Source organism: Larus michahellis, chromosome 8 (genome assembly GCF_964199755.1).
Source record: "Larus michahellis chromosome 8, bLarMic1.1, whole genome shotgun sequence".
NCBI lineage: Eukaryota > Metazoa > Chordata > Aves > Charadriiformes > Laridae > Larus > Larus michahellis.
In genome coordinates this window covers 56,794,770-56,808,221 of record NC_133903.1, presented here as the reverse complement: position 1 = coordinate 56,808,221, position 13,452 = coordinate 56,794,770, and the positions used below count along the sequence as shown (strand labels likewise).

General features: G+C 48.0%; 1 protein-coding gene across 1 annotated transcript in view; it reads left to right on the top strand.

Moving 5' to 3' along the window:
* Positions 1 to 13,452, top strand: part of NEGR1 (neuronal growth regulator 1) — a 285,381-nt gene that overhangs the window by 218,361 nt on the left and 53,568 nt on the right. The window contains exons 5-6 of the mRNA XM_074598876.1: positions 4,935 to 5,055; positions 10,237 to 10,388. Of these exons, the coding sequence (XP_074454977.1) occupies positions 4,935 to 5,055; positions 10,237 to 10,388 (273 nt within the window). The remainder of the gene's footprint in view (positions 1 to 4,934; positions 5,056 to 10,236; positions 10,389 to 13,452) is intronic.

Genomic DNA, 13,452 nt, shown 5'->3' with positions numbered 1-13,452 from the left:
AATAAGCTGTAAAGAGCCGCAGAAGGATCTAATGAGGCGGAGGTGCTCGGGCAGGGGTAATCAGTGCTGCGAAACACGGAGACGTGTCGCAGGGGGAGGACCGGGGCCGGGGAACCGTCACTGCACGTGTGTCGGGAATTTTCTGCATTCTTGGGGTGCTGCCTGGGAGGAGAAATCACGTTATTTTCTGTCTGTTTATTATAATCTCCCCCAAACTCCTGCCCGCCAGCCCCGGCTGGAGGCGGGATGTGCTCAGCCTCCATCCCTCTCTTCTCCTGAAGTGGGATGGGGGGTTTGGCTGATCTCACGCATCCCTGGAGGGATTGAAAAGCCGGGCAGACGTGGTGCTGAGGGACACGGGGCAGTGGGGGTTTGGCAGTGCTGGGCTGATGGTTGGACTCGATGATCTGAAGGGTCCCTTCGGATCTGGGCAATTCTGTGGCCCTGTCCCGCTGCACTGGGCAGCTCTGGTGTCAGGGAGACTGTTCACCAAAAAACCGATGTGTATTGGGTAACTGGGAGGGCAGAGTTAAACTGAACCTTGTGGGCACTTGTTTACACGATATATGAGCTTTCCTCTTGCTAATTTATGTGTATTTAGATCAATATAGTATTCCTTCCAATTGTTACAACCTCAAAATTTTTTACATAGGAGAAAACACGTGCGGCCCCAGCAGCACAAGAATGCAGACGGCTGCCGCGTGACAGACACGAACGCCTTCTCAAAAATGAGTCTTTGCTGACTACATGGAAAAACATTTTAAAAATATATGAAATAGTGGAGGCCCCAGAATCCCTTCCCATGTGTTTGTCTCTTTCTTTTCCAAAACAAACCTTGGCAAGCGGCAGCAGCGGGTGTTTAGGTGTGTAATTTCATCTGGAGTTATTCAGTCTTCCACGCCGGTGGGAGCAGTAGGCTCTGATGGATTTTTGGCTCAGCACATTACTAATCAGTGCACCAGAAATGTGCACGTGTCGCATAATTTCTCTGTACGCTCAAAGCAGGAAAACAACCTGACAATGAGAAATCTAAGAGAACGGTGACTCTAAGCTGTCTTCGGCTTGTGTTTTCATACCAGTATTAACCGGGGATTTCCTAGAGCAGAGAATATTGATTTTTATTTTTATTCTGAACAAACAGAAGCTGAAATCCTTCTGAGAGGGAGATCTAAGAAAACCTCGTTTCAGAAGTTTTTCAGTATTTTCCAAACAAAACTCTGCCTTACCGGACAGCAAAGCCCGGAGTCGTGATTTGTAGCTGGGATCCAGCCGGCATCCCCTTCCCAGCTGCACCGGGAGCGCGGTGCCTGGGGCTCCTGCATGAAAAAGCATTGTCAAGCTGTACATTTTTATGGTTCAGTTAATTTTAAGATTTATCAGCAGTGATGTTCTGCATTTATTTAAAAAACAAACAACCAAATAACAAAAAAAAAACCCCCACCCCAAAACCACAAAACACCGAGCAAAATGTGGGCAGGCCAGGCTGAGAAGTGTGAAGGAGGTACTTTTTGGAAAAACCCTTTGTACATGATTCAGGCCTTTGCTGGGCTCGTATTTGCCTTTTCTGCTTAACTTATGAACATTAAATATTGTCTGTGTAGTGTGCACAGCGTGCCACGTTAATTTCAAACTCAGTCTTTTGCTAATAATCCTACCCACTCTGAATTAGAAAAAAAAAATATTTCCATTCTGTCTGTATAACGTAGAAAAATGTTTGCTTCTTACTACAAAGATTTCCAAGGAGCCATTGCATGATGATGTGGGAAAAGGGCTGGATAAAGCACTGTTTCTGGGTACTAAAAGGGCTTGCAGATGCCGTGGAACCCGTGGTTGCGGCTCTTCTCTTGCCCAGGACAAAAACTACAGTTGTGATAGATCTTCCCAGCATTTTTCCATGGTGATGGAAGTACATGAGATGTCAATAGCTTCAACTCAACTTTCAGTTCATGAAAGCTTGCCCAATGTACGCATCTAGTGCGTTATCCTGGCTCCTCTCCCAGAATTTCTCTCTGGTGACCCCAAAAATAGATTATATCCACTCACACCTGCCGTGTTCAGTTTATTCCAGGTGCAGGAAACCTCCATCCTTCCCTAGGGCAGGTGTCCGGCACTGCTAGGGGACAGCCCCATGGAGCAGGCACGACTGGAGGTTGTCTCAACACACGGGAGAGCTGTGACAAAAATCCAAGGTGGTCAGCGGAGGAGAAACGTGGGGTAGCACCCACGCGCAGGAGAGGACTTGCAGAAATGTGAGACGGGCAATCGGGCTCATGGCACAGAAATCCCAAGGAGCAATGGGGGAAGAAGCGCCGCGCTAGGTCAGCAACGGCAGGGTGTCATCGCACGTAGGAACGCATCGCCTGCAGACCGTGCGGAGCAACCTCCCTGTTCCACCCGGCAGCATCTCCCCGGTAGAGCCGCACCCCGTGCGGGGCACACTCATTCAGGCAAAGTGTGGGTGAACTGGAGGACTTCAGGCACGTCAGCAAACAAGCACGTTTTTTGGGAATTGTGACATCTGAAATGAGGGATAGAATTGAGTTACTTTTAGTCTGAGTTTGGTTAGATAAATGAGGACTGGGAGAATGGGCTCATGAGTCTTTAAATGGGTAAAAGCTTTCTTCAAAGAGAAATTTAGTCCTGCTCTTCCTATCAACAGAGACAAAACAATTAGGAGCGAAGTGCGTGCCCATGCGTTGTCATCCAGGTTGGCTGTGGGTCTCCTTGGAACTTTGAAACCTCAGGATGGAGGGGTCTGTCGGGATCACCTGGGTTGGGCTGGCCCCGCTTTGGGCAGGTGGGTGGACCAGGACCCCCCTCAATCCCAGAACCACAGCAGTGTTGGACCAGCACGGCGGAAGGGCAAGCGAGCTGGCATTTCGCTGAACGCTGGGGCTCGGGGTTCAGTACCTGGGACCTGCCTGCTCAGGGTGGTGCTCCCCAGCCATCGTCACACCTGAACTAATGGTGGAGAAATGTCCTCAGGCTTCTGTTGCAGCGTTCGCATCTTCCCTACAACTTAAGGGACGCAGCGGGAACGCTGGCAGGCAGTGCCTGGTCCCAGGGCGGGTGGAAACCCTCTGTGAGAGGTAGACCTCCTCCCCGTCATCCTCCAGCTTTCAGCAACCTCTGTTGACCTCCTGCCCGTGCAGTAGACATTCATTTTCTTCCATCATCCAGGTGATGCTTTTGTATGGTTCGTCTTGCGCAATTTTAGTGTTATTCTTTCAAACACTTCAGAAGCACAAGCTGAGCTGTGAGCTTTGTGGTGCCACAGGGTGCTGTAGAAGCAGAGACAAAACGTGACCAGTTCATAGCTCTCCGTGTGATCGGTTTCACTTACAGTTATTTTTTTAAAGGTCTTGGCTGCACAAGCAGCTTCACTTCTCAGGAAAGCGTAAGCTTTATATATATATATCTGTTATTTTTATGGACTAACACAAAAAATCTGATTTTTTTTCCTGTGCAGATTATGGAGAAGTGGTGACGTAAATTGGTTATACGTTTATTATCCACTTGAAATTTTAGCGTTACCAGTTGAAAGTTAATGAATTTATGGATCGGTTCAATGTAATCATTGGGAAGAGAACGCTGAAGGCAGCAGAGGGTGTGTTTGCCAGCTGTGGGAAACTGTGGTCTGTCTGCCTGACGCGGGGTGGAACGTGAGCGATGGGCGAGAGAGAACCAGTTCTCTGTTTACCCCCACCCAAAATGGTTTTGTGAAACACTGGGAGTTGCGCGCGGTGCTAAGCGTGCGCGTTTGCTCTCCCTGGGCTGTGACAGCTGGATTCCCGCGCCACGGCCTCTGCATCTGGAAACGCGGTGGTGTTGGTGAAGGCCAGGTGTGTCCCCAGGGCGGGGGGACCCCGGCCCTCGCTCTGCTCTTTCACGTGTCTCGTGATCCTTTAGTGGGACTGGCTCCCGTAAAACATGATGGGCGATGGGCGAGACGGGGAAAGAACAGACGAGAGGCAGTCAGCGTTTTACAGGCACATAAACACCTTAAAGCAACAGCTGGAAAACTGCTTGGGAAAAAATAAACAGATTTTTATTTATAAGTTCTGTGGTTTGGTTTTTATAGTGTTTTTATGATGCACATAAATTATTGTTTAAAAACAGAAAATGTAAAAGAAATTCCGGGGAGGAGGCAGTTGTTGTTCAGCCTTTCCTTTGATAACCTCTTTCCTGAGGAATTTGTTGTGCTTTATTTTCAGCTTACGCTTGCCTTTCGCTGGCGACTGGAAAAACCAGCAATCGCTTTTTATCTTTATTTGTACCTGCAGTTCTAAGCTTAAAATGTTTATTGCTACTTACGGTGTTTACAATTTAAAAAGACAAAATATATTTACTGAAACAAATCTATATCCAGTGCGACGCTGGAAAAGCGGTGCTGTTATATGGTGTTTACAGTTGGTTTATAATTGCGAAGGTAAGTTTGGTCTTTTAACATGCAAAACGAGATCTCAAAGGCCACCCAAGGCTGGGTGGTTAATGGGCGCTGGCAGGAGACGTGCTGCAGAAGATGAGTGGTGCGGGCCCTGTCTTTGCTCAGCAGAGTCCAGAGCACCGGCCTTGGGGCTCCGTCTGCTTTTTTCTGATGCTCGAGTTTCAAATACGTTCCTACGACACTAACGCTTACAAATAGTTATGCTTTATGTTGGGTAACTGAGTTGGAAAAACAGCTTTTTTGAGTATGGGATTGATATTTCTTCGTGTCTCAGCTGTGTTTTTTACGCCAGATACGCAGACTATATCAGAATCTGCTGTGCGGGATAATTTCTGCACTGCTGGAAGAAAAGGTGGTTGAATGCGAATCAAGCTGGAAAACACGCGCCAGGCCGAGAGTAACGTAGAGCGTGCTGAAGAGAAAGCGGCGTTAAACAATCTGCGTTATCGAGATGCAAATGTCCATTTTTACAATTCTTTTTTTTCAGTTGCCCCCACAATTCAGGAACTTAAATCCAGCGGTGTGGTGCTTGGAGGGAACGGACTGATTCGGTGCGAAGGTGCAGGAGTTCCTGCCCCGGTCTTTGAGTGGTACAAAGGAGAGAGGAAGTAAGTAGCCGGCGCTCGCCGACCCCCTCGTGCTGCCGGGGATGTCACCCGCCCGTGGGGACACGGGTGGAAGAGAGAGGAGACCCACCGGGCTGGGTTTGTCCCCCGTGACGACAAGGCCAGCAGGCTCTCCTGACACGCGTCCTGAGCTTTGAACAGCGGGCGCTTGGAGGTGTCGGCTACCAGCAGCCATGCTGCGCAGCTTTTGGGGGAGTTTCAGGGTTTCCTTGTGGTCGTAGTTTTCTGTGCTCCAAGATGAGGCGTAATCAGGCTGGCCGTGGCCGGGCTGCGATAGTCGTAATTGCAATAATGAGCCTAACATTTAAAATTGCTTTGGTAATTACAGCCTTTTAAGTACAATAAGCAGGAAGGCGCTGAAGAAGTCTACTAAAAGGATTTTATCATTTTAAAATTCATCTTCGTTAGGTTTTCCTGCTAAGGGTGTTGGGGTGGGAAGGTTGGTTCACGAACAAAACTTTCAACCAATGCCTAATGCGTATGAATCTTCAGCTAGTCGTGCCGTTAGCGGTCTAGACCACGGGTTTGTAGTCCCCAGGCTGGAGTAGAGCTGCTGCACATCACAGCATCCAAGGGCGGGTCAGGGTCTGCTCGAACCCTAAAAACGGAGCACGTGCCTTGGTTATATTTACAGCCAGCTTCACTGCCAGGTCCTCAGCGCTGGGTAACGAAAACAGCCATCTCTGTAGGGGCATCTTGATTTTTAAAATAGCTCATTGAATAAGCAGATTATGGTTTTTTTAGTGGGAAATCTTGTTTTACAGCTCTTAGCTTATCTAAGTTTACATATACTGATGTTAACTTCACATATCAACGCAAAAGCAGGTGGATGTTGTCCCTTGTGAGCGACTGTCCATAGGCACCTTCTAGCTTCTGGAATTCCCTGGCTTCCAAGCGCTGGGTTTCTCAGCTCGAACATCCCATTAAACCTGGGAGTTGACAAGAGAATGTTAATGACCGTTTTTCACAGAAAGCCATCTGTCAGCTCATTTCTCACTGGCCAGCTGCTCCCCTTCAGGAGCATTAGCTGCTCGTCGTCCTGACTTTTCAGAGCAGCCGTGACTATTGCACTTTGGCCATATCCTAAAACAGACTTTAAAATAATATACTCGATCTTTACTATATATAACAGTAAATGTTTTTCTTCTGTTGGAGAAACTAACATGCACCCTGTTTCCAAAGATGCATAATGTATTGTACACGTGCTGGGGGGAGCTGCGGCAGAAACACATTTTATGTGGAAAGTATTGCAGCGCGCATTTAGCACGCTGGATTCAATTACCCATTTCCAGCACGATAATCACCTTTTTATTTATGACGCTGGCCAATTCCTTTCTTCATGAGCGCGTCCAGTGCCACGGCAGCAGCAGGGAAGACTAAGCAGAGCATTTCGGGACGCCAGAGTTGTGCCTTCCGTTTTCTGTCTCAGGCGGTGCCTCACCTGAGGCTCGCTATTGTCGGCAAGAAATGTGCTGTCCCGTTGTGTCTTACTGCTCAAATATTGTGTCAAATCTGATGGTCCGTCCTTTTTTTTTAAACTGTTGTTGGCAGATACGCTAGACACATACGATAACAAAGGTACTGGGATCTCTGAACCTCCGCCACTTGCGGGAAAGAGGAAGAGATACACACGTGGAGGTTTTTTTCCTCTAGTATTGCCTATTTATGTCCGGATGCTGGAAAGCCAGCACGGAACGAGCCTGGGACAGCTCAGTTGTTGTTTTAATGCAAAACTGAGAAAAGTCAGCTTTTGCAGGTAGTTCAGCGTAGGATGTACGCTATCCTGCAGATCACTCGCAGATGTAGCACAAGACTATATACTGGGGGCGCACACCCTGCTGTATTTCCTGCTAAAAGAATAGAGAGAATCCCATTTTCTTCAGTTACTCTTGGATTGGGACCTTTTTTTTTTTTCGGTCCCAATCTGGATAAATTGTGCAATAAATGAACAGTGGGAGTTAGATCTGGAGCCCTAAGTATATGTTCAGTGTCTGAAACGAGCCTTTTGGGTCTGTAAAATGCATTGTTGTTACTTAGATGAATGTGAATCCAAACCCACAGCTTCCAGACTCCGGGGATCACCTCACCATCAAATGGCCATTACAGCTAAACACAAAGGCAGAACACGTCCCCTTAAACCTGCTCGTCTTCAAGGCAACTGGGGTGCCTCGGAGTCTGCGCGGGAGCTGTCGGGTGGCTGCGCAGACGCCGAGCCCAGCATGGGGGGAGCTGGGAAGGGGCTGGAAATCCAGGGGAAAATTTCGTAAAAGCATCTTAAAATGACAGAAGTGCGTGGCTCCTCAAACTGTACCAGGATTCCCTGCGGAGAGGAGAACGGCTTCACTGTGCCGACTCCCGGTTTCTGAAACTCACAACCGTTCGAGTGTGTTATGCGACAGGGTTACGCAGAAATTAGATCTCAGACATGAAACAGCCACAGGGACGGAGCCCAGAAGTCGCCTATTGAAAAGTATTAATTCCCTCTTCCTTGACAAAGCAAACAAGGCTTACATTTGAAATAACAAAACTCATTACAGTGGCTTAATGTATTATAACAACATGAAGGTATTCAGATATGAAACCTCATAGGTAGGTACCTCTCGGGGCTGGCACCGATGCATGATCTTCCTTGGCTGCGTAGGCATAATCTCCGGAATGAAAAGGAGATCACTCCACCCTTTGCAGCGGGGCTACAAAGCAGTGAGGAGAAGAAACGCGTAGGGTGGCTGCACACAACTTAAAATGCTGTTCCAGCCCGAGAAGTAACTTGGTAAAACCCAGACAAGTAATAACCGCTGTGCTCAGTCAATAAGCCAGGCAGAGCAGCGCACGCGAGTAATTAATTTAAAAGTAAAAGCATCTGGTTCTTACAACTGCAAATGGAAATCCTCAAAACTGCTGAATTTATGCTAACTAATGCCGGCTCCTTGGTCCGTTAATTATGTGGCTTATTGATATGCATATCTCTCCGATTCCATTTACTCCATTTCCAGTTCTGGCCCCCCCAGTGTCAGCCACTTCCTAGCGGGGACATGGAGGGAAGGTGACGCCACGCTCTGCTGCCACTTTGCTGCTGCACGGGCAGGAGTCTGGAGATGGCAGAAATCCCAACACCCCTTGTTTTCTGGACAAGAACATCCTAGAATCACAGAATGGTTAGAGTTGGAAGGGACCTTAAACGCCACCCAGTGGCACCCCCTGCCCTGGGCAGGGACACCTCCCACCAGCCCAGGTTGCTCCAAGCCCCGGCCAACCTGGCCTTGAACCCCTCCAGGGATGGGGCAGCCACAGCTTCTCTGGGCAACCTGGGCCAGGGGCTCACCCCCCTCACAGCCAACAATTTCTGCCTCACATCTCATCTCAGTCTCCCCTCTTGCAGTGTAAAACCCTTCCCCCTCGTCCCATGGCTCCCCTCCCTGCTCCAGAGTCCCTCCCCAGCTTTCCTGGAGCCCCTTTAGGGCCTGGCAGGGGCTGGAAGGTCTCCCCGGAGCCTTCTCTTCTCCAGGCTGAACCCCCCCAGCTCTCTCAGCCTGTCCTCCCAGCAGAGGGGCTCCAGCCCTCCCAGCATCTCCGGGGCCTCCTCTGGCCCCGCTCCAACAGCTCCGTGTCCTTCTGCTGTTGGTGCCCCAGGGCTGGAGGCAGCGCTGCAGGGGGGTCTCCCAGAGCGGAGCAGAGGGGCAGAATCCCCCCCTCGCCCTGCTGCCCACACTGCTGGGGATGCAGCCCAGGCTGCGGGGGGTTTCTGGGCTGACAGCACACGTTGCTGGCTCGTGTGGAGCTTCTCACCCACCAACACCCCCGAGTCCTTCTCCCCAGGGCTGCTCTCAGTCCATTCTCCACCCAGCCTGGATTGGCGCTTGGGATCGCCCCGACCCACATGCAGGACTTTGCACTTGGCCTTGTTGAACTTCATGAGCTCAAACCAGGCATTTCAATCCCATTCTTTTACGTTTCTTGCAAAACCACGGGCATCCATGGGATGTGCTCTGTCCTCTCCCCAGCGGTGGGCTGTGCAGAGCAGACCGAAGTCCGTGGCAGTGACGCCACTGAGAGCACAAGCTGCGCAGGGAAGAGAAAGCCCCTGTGTGCGCAGCAGCACGTAGTGATTAAATGGGAACAGCGGCGCTCAAGTAACGATGAGAAGTATTTGATCCATAATATGCAGAAGTGGAATTAACGACAGACTTGAAATGTGTTTAGACAGAATGCTAAAAGATAGCATTCATTCCCCGGTTATATGATTATATCTTTCAGTATATCAAACAAAAATTGTATACTTAATCCATAACTCTGCTCTTTATGTGAAATGGAAGGAATTAAGAGTAATCAACTGTAGCTAGTATTTTAATAACGCGGTTACCCTTCTTGTCCCGCTGTTCGACCAGATGTGGTTTCCCTCCGTTTAAATTGGTCGTCTGTCTTTGCCCCGGTGCAGCGGCGCTGTCTCTGGCGTGGCTTTGGAAGCAGCATCAGGAGACCTGCACGGTTCCTGTGAGATCTGGGGTGGGAAGCTCAAGGCCAGGGAAACTGAGATGGGTGAAAAGAGCCCTGGTTCGGCTCTGTCCTGCACCTCGTTTCTGTTCAGGTTGCTGTCTCGGGGTGCAGTGTGCTGGAGCACGCCTTTCCTAATCGCCAGTCTAATTTGTAGCTGTAGAGGCCAGTAAAATAAACTGTGGTCACAATCCTACACAGTCGCATTTCTGGCTAGCTGCCATCAGCAGGGGCTGTGTAAGAACAAAAGCCATCTCCAGAGTCCGAAAAAACGCTCTCTGAAAGATTTACCATCATACTTTTCTGCCCCAAACGTAGGGTATTTAAAATTTTAGTTAGGTTTGCCCGATTTAAAACCTAAGCTTTCCATCTCCAGGCAGGCAGGGCCGTGGGTCTCCGTCTGTATTTTCTCTCCCCGGTAGAGCACGCAGGCAGAAACCGCTCCCCTCAGCGCCCCACAGCTCCAGTGTTGCCCACGGCCTCGCCAATCTGCCGATAATTTTGCTCGACAGGCTACATCAGCAGCTTGCAAAGAGCTTACTGGGCTACCAGTTGCGTCTGTAAAAAAAGAGGGGGGAAAAAAAAAAGAAAGAAAAAAAAAGAAAGAAAAAAAAAAAGGAAATTTATTGCTTAGGGTATATGAGTTACAGAAATTTTCTTTTTGCTTTCTAGACTGATCAATGGTCAACAAGGAATTACTATTAAAAATTATAGTACAAGATCACTTCTTACTGTTACCAATGTGACAGAAGAGCATTTTGGCAACTATACATGTGTCGCTGCCAACAAGCTAGGGACGACCAATGCCAGCCTGCCTCTCAACCGTAAGTAACGCGGACATGTGGCAAATGTTCATGGTTGTTTGTTTCCACATACCTGGATTCAAAAGCCAAAAAAAAGAGGAGTTTGCTTTTTCCCCCTGGTTTCTTCACAAAGCCTATAAATACCGTTGTGTTCCTCAGTACTGGGCAATGATGCACCTGGTTATTTATTCTGTGCTGCAGAAGGGTTTCTGTTCTGAAAGCGATGCAACCTTTTGGGGAGTTATCAATGAGTTATGAATCTAAAAAAAAATCCAACAACTCAACCCAACCCGCCGTCGTGGTACAGAGGCAGAATTAGCATGATAAAACCTGTCTGCTCAGAACAGCAGTAACGGATCGCCAAGGCACCGCTGTAAAGCCAAGGAGCGTGCTGAGCGGAGTAACCGGGGGGTGCCGGAGCCCGGCTCCCAGGTTTCTCGGTCGTTGGCCTCTGGCACAGAGAAGTGGCAGAGGACTTGAAGTTAAATCTTTTGGAAAAGACAATAACCATTGTAAGGGGCAAAGCAAAGCATTGAGATTTTTAGCGTGAAGGTTACCAGAAATGGGTCTCAGATGTCCTGCTTGAAAGATATCTTTATCTGTGAATTCGTAGTATTTCGCGTTTGTTGAACATCTCGCCATCTGTTAGTGGCACCCAAAGTTGTTCGTAGTTGAACTTCGATGCTAGTCTGTTTTAATAGTGATAAAACTGAAAGACAAAACTTAGAATATATCCCACACTCTTATCTCTGCATAAAGATATTCCTTATTGAGTGGAAATGTAGATTTTCAGTTGCTTATATCCCAGGGTAATTGCCTTCTAGCCGTGAAACTTCCTTCTGAATATACTTCCTGTATGATATGTATTGCCAGGATATTCTAAATTACTGCAGAACAGATGTAATAAGCAGGAAATAGCATGAAGCCTTTGCTGCCGTTTTATTTAATATTTGAGAAATCTTTAACAAAGTGGAAACAACGTTACGCGTTTTAAACAGAAAAGGCAAGAAGTGAAAGCAGAGGAATATTATAGGAGGAGGAGATAGTATTTGGTGTATTTGCAATTCAGAGAAGGTAAAATGAAGGTTTGGGTTAATTTTCAACAGAGCAGGGCTGAATCTGTCTCTTTAGTTGCTGCCAGGATTTTGTCAGCTTTAAATTGTTGAGGTACCATGTAGCCACCATTGAAAAGCACTTGGAGATGCAGAGGTTGAAAGTGTCATACAAGTACCAAGTACATTGTTACAAATCATAAAAATAGATGTTCTCCATCATGCAAGGGATGGGATGCGTGAAGCAAAACAGTCTGAGAGAAAATGCTGAAACCTGGGTCTGATCCTGACCTCACGGAATGAAACGTGGGGGTGGCGTTAGCTCCGCGGCTTGACTGAAAGAGCAAGAAGAAACGTCTTATTTTATACTATGATTATTTTTTTTCTAATCTAGTCAAAACAAGGAGAGGTTTCCAAAAGGTGGCGATCTAGATTTCAGTTGGGAATGAAGATCATTTGGCGGAGTTTTTTCCTTGCTCACAGTTTGCATTAATATTATCTAGAAACAGTACTACTTTAAAAAAATAAATAAAAAAAATCACAGGGTAGCAACTTATTATGTATGGACTCCTTAATCCATCAGAGAGAATTTTCTCTTGTGAAACGCTGCTTACGTTTTATTTAGTTGGCAACGATAGCTGAACATATGCGCTGGTCCAGGTACGCGTGGGGGAAGTGTCAGCAGTCAGGGGTTGCAACATTAGATGGTCAAATACAGGGTTAAGTATAATTTGATCGTCATGTTACTTGACAAATGTTAAAGATTAGATGTTGACATCTTATTTCAGCGTGTATTTTAAACTGTTAATTGCGCTGGTGGAATACAGCCTGCGACGCGGCGCTGTTGGAATAGCATCGTTAGCGCAGCTGCCGGTAACGGCCGCGGCTGGGGACCCCGCCACGCTCCCCGCTGCGCTCCCCTGCGAAACCACAACGGGTGCCCAAAGACACGGGGGGGGTATCAAAACGCTGCCACGACGCGCAGCTACAGCGGGAGGGCTTCAAATCCTGAGCGTGGATGCCTGCGCACCTCTGCTGTTGGGTATTGGCATCTCGCCCGATATCGCAAAGTGATTGCAACTTGGCTGTTTCTGTGTGCTGTTGGGTTGTCGGGGTTTTTTTTAAGGAAAATGTGTACAGCAGAGTTAGAAAATCTGTATTTTCTTTCTTTGTACATCCCCATATAATATATAAGTGACATTGTAGCCGTGCACAGCTGGGAGCCTTTCTCAGGGACAGAGCTAAGCATATTCTCCGTTATTGGTGTCTGCGTCCTATGCAGATATAAAACTAATGAACACCAGAAAAAGGATTATTTCTTTTATGACTGAGAGGGCTCTGGCTTTCTGCGATCCATAAAGGCAACCTTGAGCTAATAGAAAGTCATAAAGTTGGAAAAGGGATGTCAGGACAAGGTAAAAGCTGACTTTGTGTGGCTGCGACATGGACTGAGCAAAGGAGATGGTAGATTAATGGTGCTGTACCTGATGGTGCCCACGGGGTGGATGGGGCAGGGGAGAACTTGTCTGGGGTATGGCTGCGCACCCGTGGCCAGAGGACAACCCCACTGCTGCTGCGAGCTGGGGACGCCCAGCAGAAGGTCGCCCACAGCCACTTCTGTCCCGGGGACAGATAGCCAGGTCAGTTTGCAGGAGAACCTCACGTCTGGGGAGTTATGAACATCCCAGATCCCGCGAACATATCAAAATTTATCATATCCCTAGCGGAAGACTCGTTGGCCATGTCTAAGGTCTAGCTATTAATAATAAATTCAGCAGCTGTAAAATAGAAAGACTGAGCCTTGCGGGAAAAATACAGAGAAGCGGTGATTCCAATAAATTAATAATGAATGGCAATTTGCTAATTATTCATGGCTATGTCCTCTGTATCATCCAAATGTGTTGTTTTTTATGGGTAAGTGTATAAAGTACGTGATCCTCCCAGAGCACCCGCCGGAGGAGTGTTTGTTGGACAGTCCCATCCTGCCATCTACGGGCCTAATTGATCAGATGTTTAGCACTGCCGACGCTGGC